The 24,649-nt window shown below is 37.7% G+C and overlaps 1 protein-coding gene and 1 long non-coding RNA gene across 3 annotated transcripts in view; one reads left to right on the forward strand and one right to left on the reverse strand.

Moving 5' to 3' along the window:
* The window catches only part of ZNRF2 (zinc and ring finger 2), a 55,470-nt gene that overhangs the window by 11,251 nt on the left and 19,570 nt on the right, over nt 1-24,649 (reverse strand). Inside the window, exons 2-3 of one of the 2 annotated variants that reach the window (XR_005567210.1) lie at nt 21,209-21,225; nt 11,933-12,028 (exon numbers count right to left, since the gene is read on the reverse strand). Coding sequence is in view for 1 of the 2 variants with exons in the window: in XM_027733343.2 (XP_027589144.1) it covers nt 11,933-12,028 (96 nt within the window). In the remaining variant the exon portion in view is untranslated. The remainder of the gene's footprint in view (nt 1-11,932; nt 12,029-21,208; nt 21,226-24,649) is intronic. The other variant, XM_027733343.2, reaches the window with a different exon arrangement.
* Nucleotides 12,777-19,468, forward strand: LOC113994374. The gene is made up of 3 exons (XR_003543056.2): nt 12,777-12,917; nt 13,307-13,402; nt 19,298-19,468. It is a non-coding gene; the product is annotated as an uncharacterized LOC113994374 (long non-coding RNA).

Here is a 24,649-nt window from a genome sequence, read left to right on the forward strand (position 1 = left end):
CAGAAGCAGGCAAGAAGGAATACCAGTGTTTGATCCAAACACACAGATCTTTTTTCATTTGGGTGTTTTTCCTACTCTTGAAATTAAAGACCCAAACACTCATTATATTACTGGGATAGTAATAACCTGTAGGTAGGTACTTGTTAGTACAAGAAATACTATATCTCTCTGCTTGCTAGAATAAATTATATCATTTTTGTTCTTCGTGGTGTAAAACAAAGCAAAATATTTAAGCACTACTTATATTTGCTTGCCAATCCGTACCAGTACTAAGAAATTATGATAGGTGAAAAATCAATTTAGACCTGCTGAAAATTTGCGATTGTAATCCAGAGATCCATTTCAGAGGTGGTTGAACAATACAGCTTCCCCTTGAGCAATGGGTAGAGATTAGGTCCTGTCACCAAGCAAGGTACATTCAAGAGAAATGATAGGCCTGAAGTCCAGCTTGGCTTGCATAGCAGATAATTTCTTTATCAAAAGTTAAAAAAACCAAAACAACAAAAAATAAACCAAAACCCCATACCACACCAAACCTAAACAAACAAAACAAAAAAAAAAAACTACAAAGAAACACAAAACCATCAGCCACACCACAACCAGTCAAGCATATAACCCCAAGAATATTTACCTATAGTAGCTTCTTATGGTAGTATGGGAATCTGTGTTAATGATTTCATCAGGAAAAGATCCTTCTGTGGTCACGAGGAGAGTGAAGAATTCCTTTCATACTGTGCAGAGACAGATCTCTTCCAACAGCTTTACAATTGGAAGGAAGACTTAACTAAGACGTGTAAGTCTGTTAAAAGGAGCAACTTTTCCAAATCACAACTAGATGCTACCGCCAACAGCATTCATAAAAACTGGGCAAGCAAGGCAGAGCATGGCTGTGGCAGAGTAAGTACAACAGAAAATGAGTGTCTCTGATCAAGCTGAAGGAAAGATCTAAATTGGATAAGATCTTGCAATTGCAAGATGTCGATGTGGCTGTTCAAAAAGATCCCCACTGAGGTTAGGAAATACCTTTTGCTTTGTCAGCTTTTTTAAGTGGCTAAATTTATTTTATCCCTAACATGAAAGGAAACCAAAAAGATTGCAGAACACAGTTTTTCCAAATGGCAAGTCTTCAACCATTCACCATCACTGAAACTACAGTCAGAAGCCAGAGAAATTGTTTTGCAATGATTTTCAATTAAGAAGTTTCATTCTTCGTGGTCTGCAATGAACCAGGAATGTGATGGAGACATGCTGGCCTAATGAAATCTGTGAGAACTCTCATCTGACAGAAGGCAGATGAAGGAAGCCCATTAGAAAACTTCACAGAAGGAAAGGATAGGGCAGAGAGGGAATGAAGAGAAGCAGCTCAGATCAAGTTAGCTATCCTATTACTCTGGGCAACACTGGTTACTTTAATAGTGACTTGTTTTGAAGTTGGATGAAGGATTTGATTCCATGTTTTGTTCACTTTGTCCTTTTTCAAGTTCCTATTCCAGGCTTCTTACAGGTGCCCTGAGCACAATGAGTTTTGCCAAATCTTTTTTCCAGTCTTTTAACACTGGCCAAGTAACTGACTCATTTCTTTGCAAGCTTGCAGAGGAGTTTAGTTTGATCTGATGCAAAATGAACGCATAGGGAGCATCACTAAGGAAGATGGCATGAAAGATGAAACTATGAGCCTAAGGTCGAAATAGGAGGAAGGGAGAAAAAACAGTTGTGTGTGACTAAGACACTATTCTTAGGGAAGATATGATGTATTACTGAGCAACACACAATGAAAACACTGCTGCCAAAACTCAGCATGCATGAAGTCTGACTTATTAACCCCACTGCCAGGTGCTAGGCCTACAGGGTGCTTTTCCCAGCAGGCTCAAGATCAGTCTTCTCCAAGTTAAAACTGAATGTCTGGTGTTAACATGTATACACGGGACAGGGATATAAATCACTGCATAATTTTTACTTGTCTGTCTTTAGTGTTCTCAGCAGACAGACTGCTTTTTCCAAGCTATTCCTATTTTAAATGCAATTATCCTTGTGATATAGATGGAATGCAAAACATGTCTGAATGCAAAGGGTTCTGATAACATCAAATAATGAGTCAGAGTTTTCAAAGCTATCTCCATTTTTCTTCTCTACACTAACCCATTATCCACTATTATAATTTATTCCAGCAAGCACTGAGATACAGTATTTCTGGTGCTAACATATACCTACAGGTTATTACTATACCAGGAAGATGCTGAGTATATGGGTCTTTAATTGCAAGAGGAGGAAAAAAAAACACCAAAAAACCAAACTACCCATAAGCTTTCCTTTAAATTTTATAGCAATTAATTGAAATACAAGACACCTATATAATTTCAACAGTATTCAGCAACTATGATCATTCACAAATAATAACACAAAAAGATTAACATGGGAGATGTGTTTACAAAAACAAAAGTCCCCAAAGACAATTGTCCAGTACTTGTTCGAAGTTATATGCCCACGATCTGGCAGTATAGTTCCACAACCATATTAAAGTTATATTTTTCTCCTATTTTTTTTCAATTTACAGGCTAACAAAACAATTGGACGCCATTATGACAACAAAGTATTTCAGGTAATAAAGCCATAGATTAAAATAGACTTCCTTGGAACTGGGGAGAAAAAAAAAAAAAAAGGTAAGTGTTAATCAAACAATTGTTCACTCCATCTCTTGATTCCAAATAAATAAACATTATTTATGGGCTAAAAGTTATCAAAGAATACTACATTATTGCTTAGCTACACAGAGGCTATCCAATACCTAACATTACATGAAGACTATCTAATGAAACTTCACACAAGGAAGGAGGGCATGAGGAACATGGTCAAAATGATGAAAATTTGACATGGTTTTAAATTACAGATAGCTGTTAGTGCAGTGTTAAAATGGAAGTTGATATTTTTATGAGGAAACTTTAATAAGGTTTCCTAAGTGTTAACACAGTTCAGCACTGAATCTAGTGCTGAACGTACAGCTGAAACATAAGAACAAAGTTTCTTATTCTTCAGTTGTATGTTAAAACTTGGGGTTATTTCTGTAGTCAAGCAAATCTGTAGCTACGTGAGACAAAGTTAAGCAAACTTCGAGGAGCAAGGAGGTTCCTCCAGGGAGGCTACAATAGGCAAGTCTAGTATTTTGTACCTGTGTCCGTAGGCAATTTAGAGCCTGGTCTAGAATCACTGGATTTTGCTAAAAATACTAGAAATGGGTAATCTTTTCCCCTGTGTAAGCAGTAATAATAATTCCCAGTTTAGAAGTAAGAGTACTCCACCACAGTAACAATGTTTTCACCCAGGTTGTTTCTGAAGCTAGGCTTGTTTTATCACTGAAATTCCCTGCAAAAGCTGGACGGACTTCTTTTCTACATTGAAGGGTTGAGTCTGCAACTCAGAAGCACAGACTGAGTAATCTAAAGGTAGCTGGTTTTAAAGTAAGATTTTAATATGAAGAAAAAAATAAACTACAAATGACATTTCAGGCAATACTTGCAAATTGATCAGACCTTGGGGTAGTTTCTGAGCAAGAAGAGTGCCCCTTATTCTTTTGTATTTCTTTAGGGAAAAAAAAATCCTGGTCTGCAAACAATCTGTACTAGTCCCTGTAAAGCAGTGAGGAATTTAGGGAAGAAAACACCATGAAATTCCTGTACAGATCACTCAGTCTCAGTGAGATACAGCTTGGCATTTATGTTTTAAAACATAATGAATTCAAGTACTTTGATTTCAAAATCCAGCCAATGAAATCCATTCTCTAAGATTAGAAAAGGGGTATTTTCAAGGTTTTGTCTCCACAGAGCAACTTTAAAAAAAAAAAAAAGAAAAAGAAAAAAGAAAAAGAAGGCAGGTTGTTGCTAGCAAATGAGTAAAATCTTAAGGTTTTAGAGGTATCAGCTTTAAAGACTGCAGAATTACCATACGAAACTAGGAACGTTATTTCCCTTGGAGCTAAGTTCCCAGCAGTCACAAGACTGCAGCAGTTGCAGACACGATTTATGACATCCTCTGAATGACCTCTCAAGAGCTAAAGACTGATTAAGTGTAAGGCATGGAAGGTAGCTCCTGTCTGCCCGCATCACATGATGCGGAGTCACGGCGCAGCGAGCGCTCGCTACCCAGCGAGCAGGACCGTCCCTCGGCTCTCTGCTGCAGGCAGCACTGCGCAGGCATTATGTAAGAGAAACACAGTGACACAGCGCAGAGTATCGGGTCCCCCGATCTGAATCACTCCCCGTGTCACCCGTAGATGTTCTTTGTGGCACTGGTTCACAGGTGTAGCTGTAATTTTCTAGGACAAGAATTGTCATTTGACTTGAGCAGCACTGTCAGTACAACGGAAAGACAACGGCAATATCCGAGGTTAAGGAGTAGCTTATAAGCAAAAGAAACAACTTGAGCTATTCAGCACATGGGTGATCCCACTTTATTTATTTCAGAAACAAGCAGGGTTGTTCTATAGCTGTCAAAAGCTTTACTGTATTTATCCAGTGCTGCATATAAAATATGCCCGTGACACAGGTATGTATTTATATAAAGGCGATTCCAGTGTACTGAGAAAAAAAATTATTGTCCCACTCTCCAGAACTAAGTATGAGGTGACATTGCCGCTATTTTGGCCATGGCTTTGTCACAGGAAGTTCAGTCTAGCAGATTTAGGCCTGGCTCAAGGGAAAGTATGCAGAGAATCACCCAACCAAATATCCTTCTCTTCAAAGGTTCATTAAAGAGTAAGTCACATGCACAGCAAATCAGAGAAAAGTTTAAGATATTAATAGGTGTGATCTCTGCAGTGTGTCCTTCTCAGCAGGATACAAGCATGTCAACTTTACTTCATTACAGAGAGAAAATGCAGCATAACCTATGTAGCATCTCCAACCTGAACCATGAAAGTGAGCTGTCATACCTTCTTCACAAATCTATACCTCCCTTTCTCTTGTGTGAAAAGTAAAATAATAAACAATATTGATACCTCAACCACCCCCACTAAACCTCTGAGATTTTATTTTACCATGATAAATGGGGCAATTTGCAGTTCTGGGAACTGCTGCTCCAGACAGTCAAAGCACTTCCCTCTCAGTTACACTGTGTTCCCGTTCATGAGCTTTCTTCACAGCCACACCATTACAAACACACAGCTTACTTTCCTGACTCCATAGAAAAGAGTGTGGAGGAAAGAGACGAGACTATGGTCTCTAAAAGTGCTGCAGCTCCACACTATCACAGACTGACCCAATTCATCCAGTGACTGAGGCTGAAATGGAGTCACTGAAGCAGGCCCTACCCCTTTTAGGAGGCAGGCACAAACTGAAATGGAGTGTGTTTTTTAGTGACATCTGTCAGCATTACTCTTTCAAATGAACAACCTCCCTTCACAGAAAGCTGAACCGTAACAGGCTGCTTTTGCAGTGATGCTCTTTTGAGAGGCACCACAAACTGTTGAAGGAGAGATGTGAGATGGTGGGACAGAAATACAGCTTTACTGAACAAAGGGAGGAAGAACTACAGTTTGACATTGCTCCTCTTTGCAGTCTGGTTTGGACAAGTAGCTATCCATGGCATACATTGGTGAACACAAGTGAAAGTTTCCTCTTTGTTCAAACATTACCAACAATTCCCAAAGGGATAAAGTATAAACCAGTCAATATATTTTAATCAAGGTCTTCAAACACAATTTTCCTCCTTAAAATGACAATTCCCTCCTTAAATATAACAATGATGTACAAGACAAGCTATGAAAGTTTGGGTTGATATTATATCCGTTCACAGAAGAACAGCTGTGCAAATGTCTGAGATGAAAATTTTATTTGTTATAGTAATGTTCTACTGTCACCACATTAAACAAAATCTCAAAGTTAAACGGCCCTACATAATCTCAAGAACTACTGAAGAAAACAGTTTTAAAGCATTAGGGACACTGAATGAACCTCCTACATACTCTGGAGGATGTTCAAGAGTACATAAGATCAAAACAAAGAGTAAATATCACTATTTTAATTGCAAGCACAGGATAAGGGGTTTTTTTTACATGTTCCGTTAAACCATCTTTTAAAGGTTCTTCCCCTGCATCCCTGAGGACAGAGCACAGAACTACATAAGGCAGAGCAAGAAGCTAGAAACTTCTGAAGAATCTTGTTAAACTTTAAAAATGGAAGAGTTGAGAAATTCTATGGAGAATTTTACACCTTGGATAAAGTGGAAAGAACTGGTCTGCCTTAGTATTATTTTGTACTGCTCTGCTGAAAGTCTAGTCCTATTAAAGGATGAAGACAAAGAGGAAGGCTTAAGCTTTTCCAGGCAGACTGGCAAGATGCCCTTTTGCAAGGTCTTTCAGGGTATGATCTCAGGAACCCTGGAAGAGAAGTGAATTTGAGGTTAGTAATTCCCTTCATTCCAGATTGAAGTTTTGAGTGCATCAATCAAAATAGTTGAGAGCATCATCCCTGCAGAGTAAAATACTCTTGGGTGCACAGAAGTGACCAAGAAAATCAAGTCACTGCAGTGGGCAGGACTACCAGAATAATGTATTTTGGTGGTTCAAACATCAGATTAAGGTGCAATATTTTAATTTTGTTCTACTGAGCAATATAAACTCATCAAGTTCTGGCATAAGTATCTTGCCCCAAAGATGTTGAAAGAGACAGCAATCAATAAAGCTTATAACTTGTGTTAGAAAAAAATTAGGTCAGCCCCATTCACAAAGAACATTTCCAAAATATTTTTATTTTGTCCCTCAAGTGACTCATGCCAGTCTTTAAGTCTCTACTTTTGATCAAAATGCAAATGTTATGGCTGTCATTTCGATGTTGACAACTTCTCTACCAGGATTACTGCTTACACAGATTCCAGCTCAAGATTCTGACACTTGCTCACAGGCAGGCCTCGGCATGTGGCAGTCCCAGCAAGAAATGCTTTCCTCACAAGATACAACCCAATACCTCAAACTGGTTTAGAATAAACAGTGTATTTAAATCATGGCAAAACCCTTTGCATCCTTGCTAATCTGAATGAGTTGCAGTGCTGTGGCCCAGGTCAATTTGAATTCACTTAGATGGCACGGGAATTCTTGGATAGTTGTACATGGTATTAGATCAAACACCCCAGAAAACAAAGTACATGGCCAGATAGGAAGAGCACCCAGAGTTCTGCTCATGTTTTTCCTTCTGGTACACCTATCTGTCTGTAGGTACACCTACAGACAGAATACAGACAATATTCTGTCTGTAACAGTTTTCCACATACTAATTCTTGATTTCAAAGAAATTGGATAAACTCCTAATATAAAATTATATCTGTAATCCCTGCTATCTGTGATGTCTGATCTCCTGCTCATTTTTAGTATGATAGGTCTAAAAGAATTCACTTGTTGTAATTTAAAAAGAAAAATTACAAAGTCCTTACTTCAAGTAAGGAAAAAATCTCCAGCAGTTCATGCACTGGGTGTCTCAACATTCTTCCTGTTTGAATTACACTAGTAAAAGCTTTTCCCCTCAAAATGAACCTCAGTAAATATGTTGGCCAACAGTCAGACCCACTGCCATATGTGAATTAAATGCAGAACAGTCTGAGTGAAAGCAACACTGATGTCAAAGCAGCACCACCCCTGAGCAAGCGGCTTTGAGGAGGTCGGCTTAGAAAGTTTCCAGTAGAACACCATTCCAACAGAAAGTGCTGACTTGATGAAACCCAAAATATTCCACAGGAATGTGCTAATTCAATCAAAACTTTTGAAAGAGGACAGGCTGGCTCGCCAAGCCAGCCAACCACTCTAGTGAGCTGACTGGCTCTCCCCAGCTCTCTGGGGTCACTGGCTTCCCCATCTGGCCAGGTGCCAGGTTGCTAGTCCCTGCTCTCAGAGGGGCCCTTTAATAATAACAAAAATAATATTGTCTTGCAAAGTGTTCTGAGAAACAAACAAAGGAATTTTAAAATGAAAATCAGAATTATTTCAGAACGAACTGCAAGGTTTCTTCAGAAGGAATTGGGTTCATTTGTTGCAAAGCATCTAAAAATGATGCCTCTAAAGTCACAAGTCTCTCATGCACCTTCTCAATTTTTTATAGAACACTTTCCAATGAAAAAAGAATCAATACTGTAACAACACAAAATGCACAACAATTATATCCAAAACCTAAACTTCACCAGATAGCTCTAATCATCAACAAGGAATCAAAGGCTTGTTGCTTCCAAAGCACTGAGTAAATTCACATAAATGCTCCAGCCCAACCAAAACATGGGGTTACACTGTAAGCAACACCTTCTGCAGAGTAGTCCTGAAGTGGGCTCCCTGAGTAACTCACCATGGCAAATTTGAACAAGGTGGTGCAAGGGGCCTCCTTTAACGCTTTGGAGAAGCTCAAAGAAATAGGTATGGCTACAGAATATTTTAGTAGTGTTTTTTAAAAACCCCTGTCAACTAGCAAGTAACCCACTTTCTTCATAAAAGTGGTTAACCAGTGCATAGGACCTACTCTAGTTTCCCAGCAACTCAGCAAGTAACAGTATTTTCTAACTGTTAAGAAAAGGAAGACTCTTTAAGACAGTATCACCAAACAGTACAATGTTTTTTGCACAATACCGTTGATTTAACCAGCTTTTGTATAAAAATTCCTAGATATTGGTTCATATGTGAGCACCACAAGTAGTTTAAAGAGATGTGGAACAAAGTTCTACAGAAAAAAGAAAGAGCTCTTTTTACATGCCAAATTGAGTCAGCAATGAGATCTCTGTTGCAGGCAAGTCATGTGATTTTGAAAGAAAAAAGCTAAATAAAATGTACCGATTTATTTATATGAAAATCAGTGTAACTTCCAGCATAGAACTGGGACAATTTTGTGACCACTCTCTTTCAGAAAACACATGTAAATCAGACAGCTGCCCGAGTTTGCAGTTCACTGACCCTTTCAACTGCCAAATGCAGTGCACAAAGGTAGCTCAGAAAGCAATTAGAGATTGGCTGGGAGGACTCATTAATTTTTTAAAACTTCAAATCACAACTAAACAGTCTTATAACATTTTTCTGAGGGAGACTATATGCCTTAGACTCATATTTAAAAAGAAGGAAGATTTGTCTTCTCAGAATGACAAAATGCATAGAATTTGCTCCCTGGTGTTTCTTAGAAAGAACAACTAATACATTTACAGTATCATATGGAGACACAACTAGAACAGAACTAGACGTAAGTACAGTTCGATCCAACTGCTCAGTTTCTAAATATCTCAACATCTGCAGAGTCTAAGGCTCCCTTCAATGTGCAACACAAAACTCAGAGACAAAAGAAAGTGAGGTGGAAAAAAGGAAAGAAAAAAAAAAGATATTTTTCCTGCTAGTGGTAACAGGACTGGGAATGATCAGTGACCAACACAATCAAATGGTGCCTAGTTGGCTTTAGTTGAGTATGTATGGCACAAGGCCAAGAAAACAATGAGAAAGTAAAGTATAAAGAAATGCCTTCCATTTTGGAAGAGGGTATCAAAAGTTGAGCAGTATCTTTTCTTCTCTCAAACAAAACTTGAGATGCCCTCCTTATGGCCTATGACAAAAAGGCAGATTCATCACTAATCTCACCATGGCAAACAGCAAAATAGACAAGCAGAAAAAGCATGTATGTAGTTCTGCTCCTGAAATCACGGCAGCATTACGTTACCAATCTGCTAGTTAATTTGCTTTTATTATCCTGATTAAAGGGACCACAACCATACTACAAAGTAGCAACTGAGCACTGCACAACCCTGAAGCCATACTCTTGTTTTCTTTGTGTTGCAGTAATCCGAATAGCCAGCTATAGGCTATAATTTAAGATTTAGGTCATGAGTCCAGGAGCTAACTAACTGGAGTCACAAGGATCAATGCACACTTCTATTAAGTGTTTATGAGAATGAGACCATACTTCTAAGTAAGTGTCTCTCTCAAACCTGCCTACCTAATTTAGCAGTTTTCTTCTTCCGAGTTTATATAACCATTTCCTAGAATGAGTTTCTGAGGCTCAGTGTACAGCAGACACACTCCTAAATTGAGAAATGACATGTTGCTGGTAATAACTGCACAGAGTTAACAAGATGGCCCAAAGGAGCTCCAACCAGTAGTGTGCCAGTTGAGAGCAACAGTTCAGGAACGAAAAAAAGAGCCTGAACACAAGGCACTGCTGTGATACAAACACACACCATAAACCATACTGAAAGAGTACCTTACGTAATTGCTGTATCTTTCAACAAAAGTCAGTCAGTTGAGTGCACTCATATGTACATGTAGAAAGCAGCAGGGGTAAAGGATTTCAGTCAGTCAACTCATAATTTGTGCACATTCCATCAGCTGGATTACTGCCAGTGCTTGTTCTCTGCCAGTCTGCCTCCTCCTACTCCACCCTAACTGATTCCAAGAGTATTATCCACCTTGACTGGGGTGACTAACCTGCTTCTCTTCTCTCCAACGTCCAACATCCCCCAGTGCACAACTTATCTTGAATAACGCTCAGTACAAAATTTAAAAAGGAAAAACAAAGAGAAAAAAAAGCCCTCGCTGTTAGATGAAGTCAACCTTCTCAAATATACATGTGGTAACAACAGGAAGAAAAAAGAAATATTTACTTTTCTCAAGTGCTGTGCTGTGAAATGGATTTCACAACTCTAAGCATATGATTTCAAATTATTTTTGCAATTATTGCTGTCTGGATAAAGAATAAGGTGGGTCCAACCATTCTTCAAGACTTGTTCCAATAAAGAAGTCCAGTACAGAGTACCATAACAGCAAGGTGCCTGGAGGGTCAAAGAGCCATAATACTGCAGGTTATTTATGCAATAAATAACTTATGTTGGAAGTGACCTCTGGAGGTCTTCTGGTCCAGCCCCTCACTCAAAGCACGACCAAGTTAGACTAAATTGCTTAGGGCCTTGCTCAGTTAATTTCTGATCATCTCCAAGGATGGAGGTTGCACAGCCTCTTCGAGCATCTGCTACTATGTTTGACCACCCTCATTATGTGACGTTTCTATTTTACATTGAATCGGATTTTTCCCTGATATAACTTGCAAGCATCAGCACCTCCAAAAAAACCTCCAGCTCCCTCTCTTCTACAATTCCTTTCTAATTGCATTCTGTTCTCACATCTGATGACTGGTGAGCAATAATCTCATTGAAGAGACACCGTAAGATTTTCTGGTAGCAGGGCAGCTCTGCCAAAGCAGGCGCTAGGATTTCAGTAAAATTTTGAAGTCCTAGTTTCCTGAAGCCTTTTTCTGTGCTCACCATAGAACTCAGTGTCAGCCTAAGCTACAGTGATAGAAAGGTTTGATCTCAGTGGCAGAAGTCCTGTTTGCCTTGCATCAAAAGTTGCCTAGAAGGAGAGCTTAGTAGTAGAGGAAAAACGGCTACTACAGGTGGTTCATTTGATATTGGCCAGTTTGATCAAAATAACAAAACCACATATATCTACCAGTCCTTATGAAGTATCACATATGCAATCAGCTGAAGAAGGAGGAAATTCTTTAGTTCCTTCAAGAAAGGGTCATTTTCTTGAATAATGTGCAAATGCACAGTGTGTCAAGTAACAGTCCTTAAGAAAGTCCCCAGGAGACTTGACTGACCCACCTCACTACTTGAGGTAATCACGAGAGGACATGTAAGCTACACATATCTCAAGTGGACACTAAATGCACACTGACCAATGGTCAAAAAATGGAATGCATACAATCAAATGAGAATAATTTTATATTCTCAGAACACAGTGCAAATTATATTGGCATGCAGTATAAAAAGACCAAGTTCTTAAGCATTAATTTGAAAAAACTACAAGCAAAAAAACATACCTAATTTCTGAGTTCACTAACTAGTTACCAGAGTATCTTATTATGCAAAGAATTATTATCACAGTAATGTTTAAAATTAATAAATAATTATCAGCTTACTTCTTTCTTACCATTGTAGGTTATCCTTGGTTTTGTCAAACACATCACAAGATGTAAATCCATTTCGTCAGAAGATACAAATTTTGAACATACAGGGCACTTGAATCCTATGGAAAATAAAAATATATAAGTGTGAGTACACTCAACCATGTAGCAAATACATGTATTCAAGTCAAAAAGTTATTCTGCACACATTAAAAGAAAGAAAAAAAAATCCTGGAAGCTTTTCAGCTTTGACCTGATATTTCTTACAGGAATATAATTCCCTTGATTTCAAAAGATCTCAAAATGGACCATTTTTTCCGGAAATTGTTCTGTTGCCAATTGCAAACATGTCAGCACCTCTGGAATGCAAACTTTCCTAACAACCCTAAGAACAGTTTAGGATAGGAGCAAGAGGATAATATGACTAGTAAAACAGACATTAGAAATGTGTAGAGGACACAGCCATGAAAATCTGAACTTGGGCAAGACCTCTGAATTAACATGTCTGTTTTTACCAGGAATTGCACTGAAACTTTAACCAAGGATCTCAGTTTTACATCTCATCATACAAGCAGCAGCATCTTTTACCAGGCTGGGGCACTGGAAAAACATTAACTCAGGGGTGTTGCCTCACTTACTGAATCACTAATATTTCCTGTAGCACTGATTTTGTTTGACTCTCTCATCCTAGCCAAGCATGACTTGTTGAGCTTTTGAGGTCACAGCCTCAGGCAACATGGGGTAAAGAATAACCAAGACAATCTGGATTGTGATGCAACTGCATAACAGTCTATGACAAAAGTGCTTAATACCTAAATTTATGTCATTGCCAAAGACAGCAGTCTTCCAGTTAAAGGACAAGATCAGCTGGACAAGATTTACAGTCCACAGAAAAGTCTGAGAAAAGCCTGATTGATTTTGATCTGCTGAATAATTAACACACAAGTGAGAGACAAAAAGCCACCAACAGGCGTCTTGATCCACAACAGTTGTTAAGGAGCATCCTTACAGGTAGGTTGTCCAATAGGACAACATCCGGCAAAAATATCTAATCTATGTCCACACTCAGTGCACAAGCACAACTTTTTCTCTCATGCTGTTGAAAATAACGATGCAAGCCTGTATAAAAGGCCACTGCACCTTCCAGCAACGTGCCCGTCTGGGCCTGCTCCCACATGTTTTAGTTTGTTGCCCTTTACTTCTGTACTTTTAACCTTGGGAGTCCACAGTGAACCGAGTCAGTCAAGGATGACAAGAAACTTGATGCTGCACTTTCAAGTTACTGATGCCTGAGAATTTTCATCTTTACTGTTAATTATTATGCAGCAACTAATCTGAAGCATTAGCACTTGATAGAAGTACTGCACTTCCTTTATCAAGACAATGATTTATTCCTTTAGTGCAGCTAATAGGAAGCAAGTCAAAGAGGACAGCTGGTCATAACCATAAGGAACTCAGGGCAGCAGCTGAACATGTACTGGAAGCCATTTCCTGAGGTAAAGTACAGCTCTGATTCCTCTCATTTTAGTCATAAGCCATTCATATCTATTTCTTCTTTGTGTCAATCTTACACTTCAGTTTAAATACTGCTCTTCTCTCAATATTTTTAATCCTCCACCCCCAACCCACATTTTTACAAACAATAGTTACAAACAGGTTAGTAAGCATACAACAGCCAAACACATCTTTTGGAAAAAAAAACAAACAAAAAATTTGAAAGGACTAATTTACTTTTAGAAAGCTTTATCTGTGACATTTCAGCCACTGTGTAGCCTCCTTCCCTGAGGATGCATCTCAACATGACTAAAATTGAAATTAGTATCTCAGTCTTCTGAACACCCAAACCTCCCATTACTGTTTTGTTATGGGTTTCCTCAAAAACTGACCACGGGTAAACTTTCTCTCCATCTTTATCAGCCTAATGCAGCTGATCACCAGGCTTTGACTAGACCTAAGTCCCATGCATTATTCTCATTTATAATTGACAACATAGTTTGATGTGAAAAAGCTGGTAACTTCCTTCTATGCTGCAGACAGAGTCCTGCTGTGACAGAAGGGAGTATTTGCATTAGAGCAAGTTAACATTTATGTTCATGGCTAGTTAAGCATGGAGACAGTCATTAACAGGTTCCCTCTGCTTTCTGGACAGAACTCTTCTAGTTTATTCCCAGGGTCATCAACACACGTAATTGGGAGTGACAGGGGGCAACGACAACCACCAACAGGTCCTTAGAACCACTGCTAAAGTTAACAGTGTTATTAAAAAAGAACATACATCCTGCATTCTATCAATATAGTAAATATTTTATCAATACATTATCTTGTGGTTTGTCCTGTGTCAAAGGGGGATCTGAAGGTAATGGTTAAACAACTACAAATATCCTCCTGACACAGCAAGTCTGGGATACCTGACTGCTGTAGCTCTACTCAGCATGTGGAACTGAAGTACCCAAAGAGTAGAGGACATCATACTTAACTAAGCCTTAAGGACAAATTAGCTGACAGGGGTAAAGGTATATTTGTGGAAAACATGTTTTTCCAGTGTCCAGAATCAGTTGCATGGCAAAGACTAGCATAATAGCAGAAAAAGAGCCTTGGGGTCACAAAACTTGCTGGAACATTTTTCAAATACAAGTAAAATCCGATTTCTCATTCTTTCACAGTGTTCTGCTGCAATAACCAGCTCCTGGATTTAGCCATCTTTCCTAAAAGATGTATAGTGTATGTTTTGTGTGAAGGAAATAAATATTTCTAACTCGCTTAGTAACCCCAAAGAACAGATTATTTTGACTGCAGAGACAATATTTACTTTATTTTAAACTGTATTTGAAAAATATAAATAAGTGAAAAATCAACACTGTCCACAAGCCAGTTAAAGGTTCTTAAAAAAAAAGCTGGTATTTTCCCACCTTTTCTCAAATCAGAAGGCAATAGTTTCACGACCCAGTTTATAATTAAGTACTTTGTAAGAACAAAGATTCTATTGTATCCTGCCCAGCAGGCTAACAACATTTATAGCCTATGTTTGTTACCATCAGTCTCACGGAACAATTCCAATAACTTAAAGAAAGTTTCACATGACTTTAACAATCAACAACAGGTCAGAAATAACTTGCACTCTACATGACTTGTTTTACTAGTTTTGTAGATAAACAATGCATGCACAGACATTTGGAAAACAAAGAGGAAGTAGTTATCAGATGAGGTACTATCACGTGAAGTGTCTTCTAAAAACTGTGGCACTTAACTACTTGCTCACCCTATTTACAAGGAGGGCACAAGAGATAACGCACAGTTCTAGGTAAATATCCATCTCTTATGAAGGTGTTGGTTTCACAGCATTCCTTATGAAACCCAAGATGACAAACTGTCACCTTTGTATTAGTGTTGTCACTGTCAGCATATCACTGCAAAGCTGTCCTTCCTTCTACCATAGTAGAGAACACGCCAGTGATACAAACTAAGTCAGTTGAAGAACTGCCTCTCACCTCATTCACTACATACAGAAGTACAGCAGGAAAGAACTGAGCACCAAAACTGAGCAAACACACACTTCTAGCTGACTTTTCCGACTGCATCCTCAACAGGCAGGGAACCAATTTCTTACAGGCTCCCAGCATCTAGTTTCACAACCCTGACTACAATATTGAAAGTAACACATTACTTAAAACAAAACCAAAATCCTGGAAAAAAGTACAGTTACAAGAAATGGAGACAGAACAGAAAGCTGCAGTACAGTTACTAGAAAATCCCAAGGTGGCACAGAAAGTTTGAAATAACTAAACCTGCCTAAGTATCAGGACTTATATCAGAGGTGAATTCTGTCTTCTCATTCTCTCTTGCATGCATCACTTTCTTGATAACATCACCGTCTTTTGCAAGTGAACCTCTAGTTAGCCCAGAAATCCCATTTTCTTTCACATTCATCTACCAAACCTATGATTTCCTTCTCTGGCAGGCTTGGAAACTATCCACATGGACAGGTCAATGGGTGGCCACTCACTCTATCCGTACCAGTTTCAACCTGTTAGTGATACCTTACTGTGTTTGCCATGCTTTGCAAACATCAGGCCGCTTAACTTCGTGGAGCAAACATAAAGCATCCAAATAACAAACTCCTGGACCTATAAATTTTTGCAAAATCATACTGGCACTTATTCTGGAATATCTAGTTTGTGGTGAAAAAAAAAAGAAGAGCTAAGAGCTTCCAGACAACACAGTGCAGTGTGTCACAGAATTGCACATGAAGGAAACATGTTAAAGCAGTATTAGACTTGCACAGAAGAATGGATGATTATTTCTGCCAATATGAAAGAGTTGTAGCAAGAAGTAAGCACAAATAAAACCTGCAACAACACAAAAGACTGAATCAGCCTGATCAGAGTAACCTTTCAGCAGAAAACATCAACTGGAACACTGCCAAAGCCAACCTAAAAGTATAATGAGAGCAGCTGCTCCTTTAAAATAATTATGCAATATATTAGTATTTTAAGTCTTTGTATCCTTTTGTTTTAAAATAAGATGGATAAATCTACTTTGTTTTGCATTTAAAGAAGTTATAAGAAAAGATAAATCCTTGCATCCACACACTTTTTCTAAGATCTATATCACAATAAAATGCCTGACAAATGTTACTTATATATTCACACTTCTTCTTTGGTACTTAGAAAAAGAGGTATAGACAATGTGGTAGCACAGCAACCAGTAAATATGACGGTATGAGAGTGGTATGCAAAATTACTGTCACACAAATAAAGCCTGCATAGTAATGCTAAAAGGAAACAACACAACACATTAAAAAAAAGTTCACTATTTCTTATGTGTTCAATAGACATGAAAAACAGGCAGCAACTGTGCTCAGTATAAAACACATGTTCACACCAGAAAGTGTGTGCCCTTCATCTTTTTCCCGTAGTCTGAAAAAAAACCAAGTTACTCTAATCTTTCCTCACAGGCCCTGATGTCTAAACCTTTTATTCCTCTTGTTGTCCTCTGGCCTCTCTCCAACCTTACTGTATTGCATTGCCAAGAACTGGGCAGAGCTCTCAGGCTAAGACTTCACAAGTCCTAAGCAGAAATTAATAGTTACCTATCATATCATTCCATTACACCTGGTGTTAGATAGCTATATAGACATCCATCTATACATAGAGATATCTCCTTTATGTGTGTGTATGAGGGTAGGTTGATTTTAAACAAATCAACAGGTGATTGGCTCATTCCTCTCATGTCCCACAACAACCCCTAAATCTTCAGCAGAACTGGTACTAGCCAAGTCCTGGGTTATATAGTGTTATATTTCTGCTTACCTTTAGTAATTCTCATTTGTCTTTTTTAATCAACTATGAACACTCTTCTAGCATGTTAAAAACAATGCTAGAATGCTAGCATGCTAAAAACAATGCTTCCACAAAAAAAAGTTGACTGAAAACAGACCCAAAGCAGACCACTGTGACACTTCATTCGAATTGCTCTCCTAGAGCAGCTGCAGGACTTTTTTCCCAACTGTTTCAGCATCCACCTACTTTTTCACCTAGACCATGTTCCCTAAGTTGCCTAATAAGAATATAAAGCAAAATAGCATAAACATTTTTTAAAAGGCAAAGTATAATGCCTCTACTTCTTCTGGTTCTTCATTTTCTATTCAATTGTATAGAAGACTATGAAGTGAGATCGTAGAACAGTAGAAAAATAAATGGAAATACTTCAGATTCTTGATAAAGTAACAGTCCTGTTCAAGCCAAAATTCTGTTACTCCCTTCTGGAAAATAATTTGTAAAAATTAAAGAAGGAAAAAAAAAAAGAAGGTTCAGTAAAGACTACATGGTCTATAAGTTATAATGTACAGAATTCTGTCTTCTCATCAGAGAGCTGAAGTGGAAAGACAGAATGAGTAATTCTGTAAGCTCAAAACCATGAAGCCTTGTACATGAAAGCATATTCCTTTAACACATCTTACCCAGCAAGTTTACCCTAACCATCAAAGAGAATATGAAAATTATTTCACAGTAAATTCAAGAACAAAGAACTAACATTTAAAAAATGTCTAAGTTAGAAGGAAAAATAAAAAAGAGCATTACCAACTCCCAGGGAACCTTCTACAGGTGAATTTCTAGCTGCTGTAGCTGCCAATACAAGTGGCCACTCAAAAAAAATTTGCCATTTTATGTACAGAAGTTTTTTTGCTAAGGAAGAAAATGTCTTGGTGAAAAGATACATCAAGTTCTCTAGCTTCCATCCTTCCTTATGTTGTCAATTGTCTAAGCCATGAGAACACGCACCATCTGGAAAGACTTCTGGAGATGAAAAGAAATAAAGAAATACTCCCCTCAATTTGGGAAAGAATAGGAAATCAAATAGAGATGAGGAACAAAATACAAATGTTCCAAGCTCTGTCTTTTATAGAAAACTGAATCAGGATAAGCACAAATAATATCTTCTTCTCAGCTCTTACTGATTTGGGGCTCATGATCTGCTGGGGTTTTCTTCCCCACTTTTGTACCGTAAAACTAAAGTAAACAAACTTGTGAATTCCTTGAGGGGAAAAAAAGTATTTTCTCTTGTATGTTCCAACTTAAAACTCCCACAGCATTCAGTGGGAAAGGGGGGATATATAAAGTGGGAAATAAAAACAAACCTGAAGTATTTTAATTAAGGAGCCCACAGAATAATTAGACAAAATATGTTTGGATAATAATTCATCTCCTAAGCAAAAAGTTATGATTGACACAATCATATTACATAACTTCTTCAGCTCACTTCATCTTCATAATTGGGAAATTGAGATCTTCAGTAGGAATCACTGAAAAATAATACAGTATAGAATGAAGAAGAGAATTTGAACAAGACACATTATTTATTCATAAATGAAGCCTTTTTTCAACTGCACAATTTTGAGTGTCTAATATCAATGTAAAAGTAACATGTGATGATGATTACAATTGAGAGCTGCACACTTTTAGAAACTGAATAAATACATCCATTAAAAGAGAGAAAAAAAGGCCCATTCTAAAATATCTTGCAAAACAGGAGATGAAATTACAGGTGGGAAAGACCCGTGGAAAGACTGATTTCAACTCAATACAGAACTAAGAAGAGCTGTTATTAGAGGAACAGCTTTTTAAGAGTGACATTTCAGACTGATGCAAGCACCCAGTGGGAGGAGGAAAAACCTTCTTAGCACCACCTGTGTTTGGGAGTGCCACCCCCCCTACCTGGCCATCCCATCACCCACAGGGATCTGTAGTCAAGCTATATGAGAGGTTGCTCAAGTCCCCTTCACGCAGTCCTAGAGTCTCTGCACTTTCAAACTGACAAGCACAGAAACAAGAACAGTTTTTAAAGTGACTTGTAAGTTACTAATTCACTCTACTTTATTACCTGCATTTCAGACAGTCACACCCCTCCCATCACAGATCCATACCAGAAGTTTCTCAATGGACCAGAAGCAGCTGAAGACAGACAAGTGTGAATATAAACCTATGCTGGGTGTTGCATTTGGCAGATTTAAAGGCAAGAGCAAGCATCAGTTTTCATGCAAAAAGGCTCCACCCACACCCTAAAACCAGATGATTTTAGCTTTTTGCTTGCTATTCTCGAGAAGTATATAGCAACCAAAAACTCAACAACAAGACTTTCCACAGAAGAATACCATTCATTTCCATTACATCTTTCCCAAGGGAGGGGAGCAGGGGAGAGAACCCAAGGGAACACACTTCCTCTCTCTCTTTTATGTGGGTGTGATGAGTCTCTTCCAAAATGACTCAGGGGCAACAAAGGAAAGATGCTTCTCCTCTTTCTCATGTCTGTTCATTGCAGATCTTCTGCAAGCAGAGATAAGAGCAAAGTCCCCTTCCAGTCACACCGGCAGAGCAGTATCAGTAGTACGGGAAGAAACTAATCCTGTCACCAATTTAGAGGCTTCTGTACACAAGTGGGGGCTCTTGCCACTGCTGTTGTCTGAATATGCAGCTCAGCCAGGGGTGATACATTTTGGAGCCAAATTGACTATCTTATTAAGAAAACAAGTAGCCAGAAAGCATAGTCAACAGTTTGCGGCACAAAAGTATTTTATTTACACACGGCAGACAAGATCAACCTGTCAAACAAGCTCAGTTCTTGCATTACCAGATGATGACAACTCACCGCAGGGCAGCTTGGAGGTCTGAAAACTTTATGCAAATGAAATGCCTGGAAACTCTTACTTCAGAGATATCCCATACTCCCATTGCTTTTTTCCTCATAACTCACCCATCACAGTTCAAGGAGGAAGAATTCTCTCTCATTCCCCATCTCTCCTGAACCTATACACTTGTGTTTTTTTCTTTCTTCCTTAATTTTGCTACTCCCTCAATTTTCTCTTATTGCCCAGAGCAACATTTTCCTCAAACACCTGAAAAAGGTCTTTCCACTCATCATTTCACAATGCAAGTTGAAGAAGACACAAAGGACAGCTGTGTTCTATTGCCAGAAGAAGGCACTTCCTGAGTAACTGAGTAATTTGGCAAGACAACTACAAATTTTTAAGTGCAGGGTACCAGTTTGTCTACACTCCCCTGCCCTACTTTGCACTGTCAATAAAGTCGCTACTTTCAAAAACATACTAGGGTTAAAGAAAGAGTTTCCATTAGAAATCACATAATTTAAAAGAGAATATAGGAAGAGCTGCTCCAAGATCAGAAGCAATAATCCTAGTTTTTCAAAATGCAAAGACGTAAATATCTTGAAAACTTGTGCTGTACATCGCAACAAATCTGACCAAAATTACACGAAGCACGATAAGAGAAGTGAGAGTGGCTATACCATGCTGAGAATATATTTAACGATAGCTAAAAGGGAAGATGTATGATGTGAAAATGGCTGAATAATGGTTAACAAGGATGACTAAACTGAACACGTGAAACAGAGCATCTTGTTGGACGCAGAGAAGTCTTCTGAGCAAACTGGCAAAAACGCATACGAGGTCTTATGAAAAAAAGAAATGGGAGAGACAAAGTAAACACTGCACTTGAAACGCAGCAGACAGGAACAAAGGAGCAAGCCCCAGGAGAAGGCAGCATCTTAGAAGACAGCACAGATAATGATGCTGCTTGAAAGCATGCAGAAGACAAAGTCTCTCGGAGAATCTGAGAACTATCACTCTACTACACAAACAAGACGATAATGGAGACCTGAGAAAGCACAGCATTTACAGACAATTGGTCTGTTGTCTACAAAGTTTTTACCAAAGTAAGTGAGGGCAAAAAAAATAAGTCCTCACTAAGGCAAAACTTTGTAAAGTCTGATTTAGTTGAAATACTTACCAATAACCTACTTGTTCCTGCAGAAATAGAGGTAGCAGTGGCAAAAAAAAAAAAAGGGGAAAACCAATCAATGACAAAAAAGTCAGAGTACGAAATAGAAAAGATTACATCTGGGAAGAATATATGTAAGTAAAAACTTAAATTAGTATGTGGGATGTTCCCAGGAGTGTATTTATTAATTCTAAACATAATAATGATTCATTTTTTGACAGCATTATTAAATTATATACCAAAAATACTTATCATTACATTTTTTACTCAGTATAACATAAAAATTTTATCTATTAAAAGTACAGTTTCAAGAAAGTCAAGGACAAATGTTTCAATGTATATTTGTTTTCTTGTGCTTTTCATCTCATTTTTTAATCACACATACCAGAATTTTTATTACCTAAGCACAACAGCACAATTTCCTGTATTATTATATTCTATATTTTCCCTCTAACTCTCCAAAATACCAGTCCTCTACAGGAGACACCAATTTCTTAATTCAGCAGGGAAACTTCTAACCTGTGGACTCATTTACTTTCATTCACTTGAAATTGGTGAGAGTAGAGTAGGTATGGTTGTTTCTTTGTTTATTTGGATTTGTTGGAGGGTTTTTTTTGTTTGGGTTGGGTTTTTCCCAGGGTAAAAGTATGGCTTATTAGAACTGAGCTTATTAGAAAAGTCCAGGCTGAAAAATACCATTCATCCTTAGCACAAAGGAATTTTGTTTCAGGATTAACTTTTTATTTAAAAGTACTGACGTCTCTGCTTATCATAAAGCGGCCTTTTGTTTTTAAATGGAAAATTCAACTAGGAGAATTTCACTCTGCGTTGACCCCCCTATTCTTCAAACGTGGAAAATATTTACCTTAGTGTATGGACTATTGCCGAAACTAGGGTGTTGGAATAAACCAGCCTTTTAACATAATTAAAGAGAATATTATAAAATGAGGAAAGGTCTAAGGGTTGGTTACAAAACACGTAATTTCAAAAGTGTACACTGGAATTATACCATTAAATCCCTCAGTATTAATGTAATTTAAGTGTTTAACATGAATTACATACAAATTTTGATAAAATGTGAGAGCAGTTTCTGGAGTTTGAATGACACACATTTATGTAATATAATTACTAGTTTTGCAAAAGTTCCTCTAAGACAGAACCTTTTAAGAACATTTGTGGATGTACCATCATGAAGAAAAGACACAAAATGCCTAATAAGAGGAACAGTAAAGAAGATGCATAATTAGTTCAGAAGAAGATAGAACTGAAGTGAGAGACACAATCCCCCAAACAAGTTTTCTTAACTACTGTCAATAAAAGCTGAAGAAAATCAAGCTATTGACTTACATGCTTTAAACATATAAATCATGACATATTTGTCTTTATTTTACTCTTTTACCTCTATTAAGCAAGTACATAGCACCCATACCATATTCTGCAAAATCTTCCAGAACATCCATAAATCACAAACCAACACAACTTTCAAATGACATGCTGCATCATTCCTACCACAGCAATTAAGTGGTAGGAATGTAATTACCAATGTAATTCTCACCTTTTCATGTGTAAGATGTCACTGTTTGAGCAAACTGTTAAGAAATATTTTCTGTATCACTCACGTTTTAAATAACCTTTGTAAAGAATGCTACTAAGCATTTTCTATTTTTTGCTGTTTACCACTGCTGCGTTGGTCTATCTGTCAAACTGTTGACAAATTTGATTAGTTACCTATTTTAAACATCTATGCTTAGAAGAGAAACATCTAGTTTACATTAACTAGATCATGCTAATAAGATGCGCACATGTATTGCATATACACACACACACAGAGCATAATAGACTGTAAATAAGTTTTAACAGGGATGTACAGTCGTAAAAAATTAGACTAAATGGTATTTTGACTTTTCAGCAGTATGAAAAATGACATCTTAAATGCTTTTACTTATCTAATTACAGATTTTATGTAAAATATTATATGCTTTCATTGCTTTACTCATCCATAAGGCTACTGAAGGTAAGAGAACCTGCAGCTATTTAAGAAGTATGTTTTGTTCTTCCCTGTTCAAACACAATCACGATTTGTTTTGTGATATACATATATATAAGAAATACTCATAAAAAAAAATGAGACACTGTCTCGAGTTTGAATACCGAGACAGCCTGCAACTGCAACGTGCTAATAAATTATATTTTAAGAAGAAAAGGTGTTGGGGTTTGTTTGGGTTTTGCGATTTTTGTTTTGGGTTTTTTAGTGACTATGATTGCTCCTATTTCAGGAATGTCCTTATTAAATCTGTATCACAGCATGCTACATGCTGCAAATGTTTGTGCACATATATGTATTAGTCCCTCCCCCAAAGAGCTTACACTCCAAAATAGACACGGAAAAGCAATGGTTACAATGGGAACAATGTCACCATTATATACTTTAGAAAGGCAGTAAGACTCGCCCTGCCTTACACAGAAAGTCAAACAATTCTCCTAAGTCTCTAGGTGTCACTTTATATAAAAATGCTTATTTGCCTACAATGACATTGAGAAAGGGGCACAGAAAAAGTAAATCATGACATAAATTTGCTCTGCTTTTCCACGTGGCACTGCCTTCTTAACCAGAGCCTTATCTAATGAGTTAGCAAGGCTCTACCACAGATCCCTAAATCCAGTGACTGTGCAGTTAAAACATCTATAATAAAATGCTCAATGAAAAGAGCATTCTGGGGTTTGAAGCATAAAGAATGCCAGAGTTTGAGCCTGCACTCCCCCCAACTTATTTATATGTTCATCCCTTCACCTTCTTAGCCCGCGTGCCAGGAGTATATACAACAATTCAGAGACTGACAGGATCAAAGCAGCAGCCAGAGGGCAAAGACCAATAAGTTGCATTTAAGTAAACCCTTACATGATATAAACAAAACAAAACAAACAAAAAAATACCCACACCAAAAGACTGTGGACTTCTAGAAAAAGACACAATCAAATGAAGGATGCACCCCAAATATGTACTATATACCTACTTCAGCAGTATTTTCTCTTACTTGAGAAAATAAAACTTCTATGATGCATGTTAAATAACCCAACACCTAACCCTCCTCAAACAATAAGGATTTAATTCTGTTTAGACTCCAGCTTTTTTAAAGTGCAAAGCACTCATTAAAAAATAATTTCTAAATCTTTATCACTTCATACATCTAAAGTCCTGAGATGACACTACTCAGGACTATTACTACTACTACTAACCAAATATCACAATTATTAGAGACACAGATTTGTATGTATTTTCCCATAGTAGTTTTTCATTCTAGGTTGAAAAAACCCTACAAATTTCCAAAATCTTCTGTGAAGAAAACTATCATTTTCAAAAGGCACTTGCAGTTAAGCTAACCATTGTCCAAACAAGAAAGATTTTATACTGCTAAGTATTTGGGGAATGGATTGTCACATTGTTACTTT

Source organism: Pipra filicauda, unplaced genomic scaffold (assembly GCF_003945595.2).
Source record: "Pipra filicauda isolate LSUMZ 115617 unplaced genomic scaffold, ASM394559v2 scaffold91_size2508729_pilon, whole genome shotgun sequence".
NCBI classification, from domain to species: Eukaryota; Metazoa; Chordata; class Aves; order Passeriformes; family Pipridae; genus Pipra; species Pipra filicauda.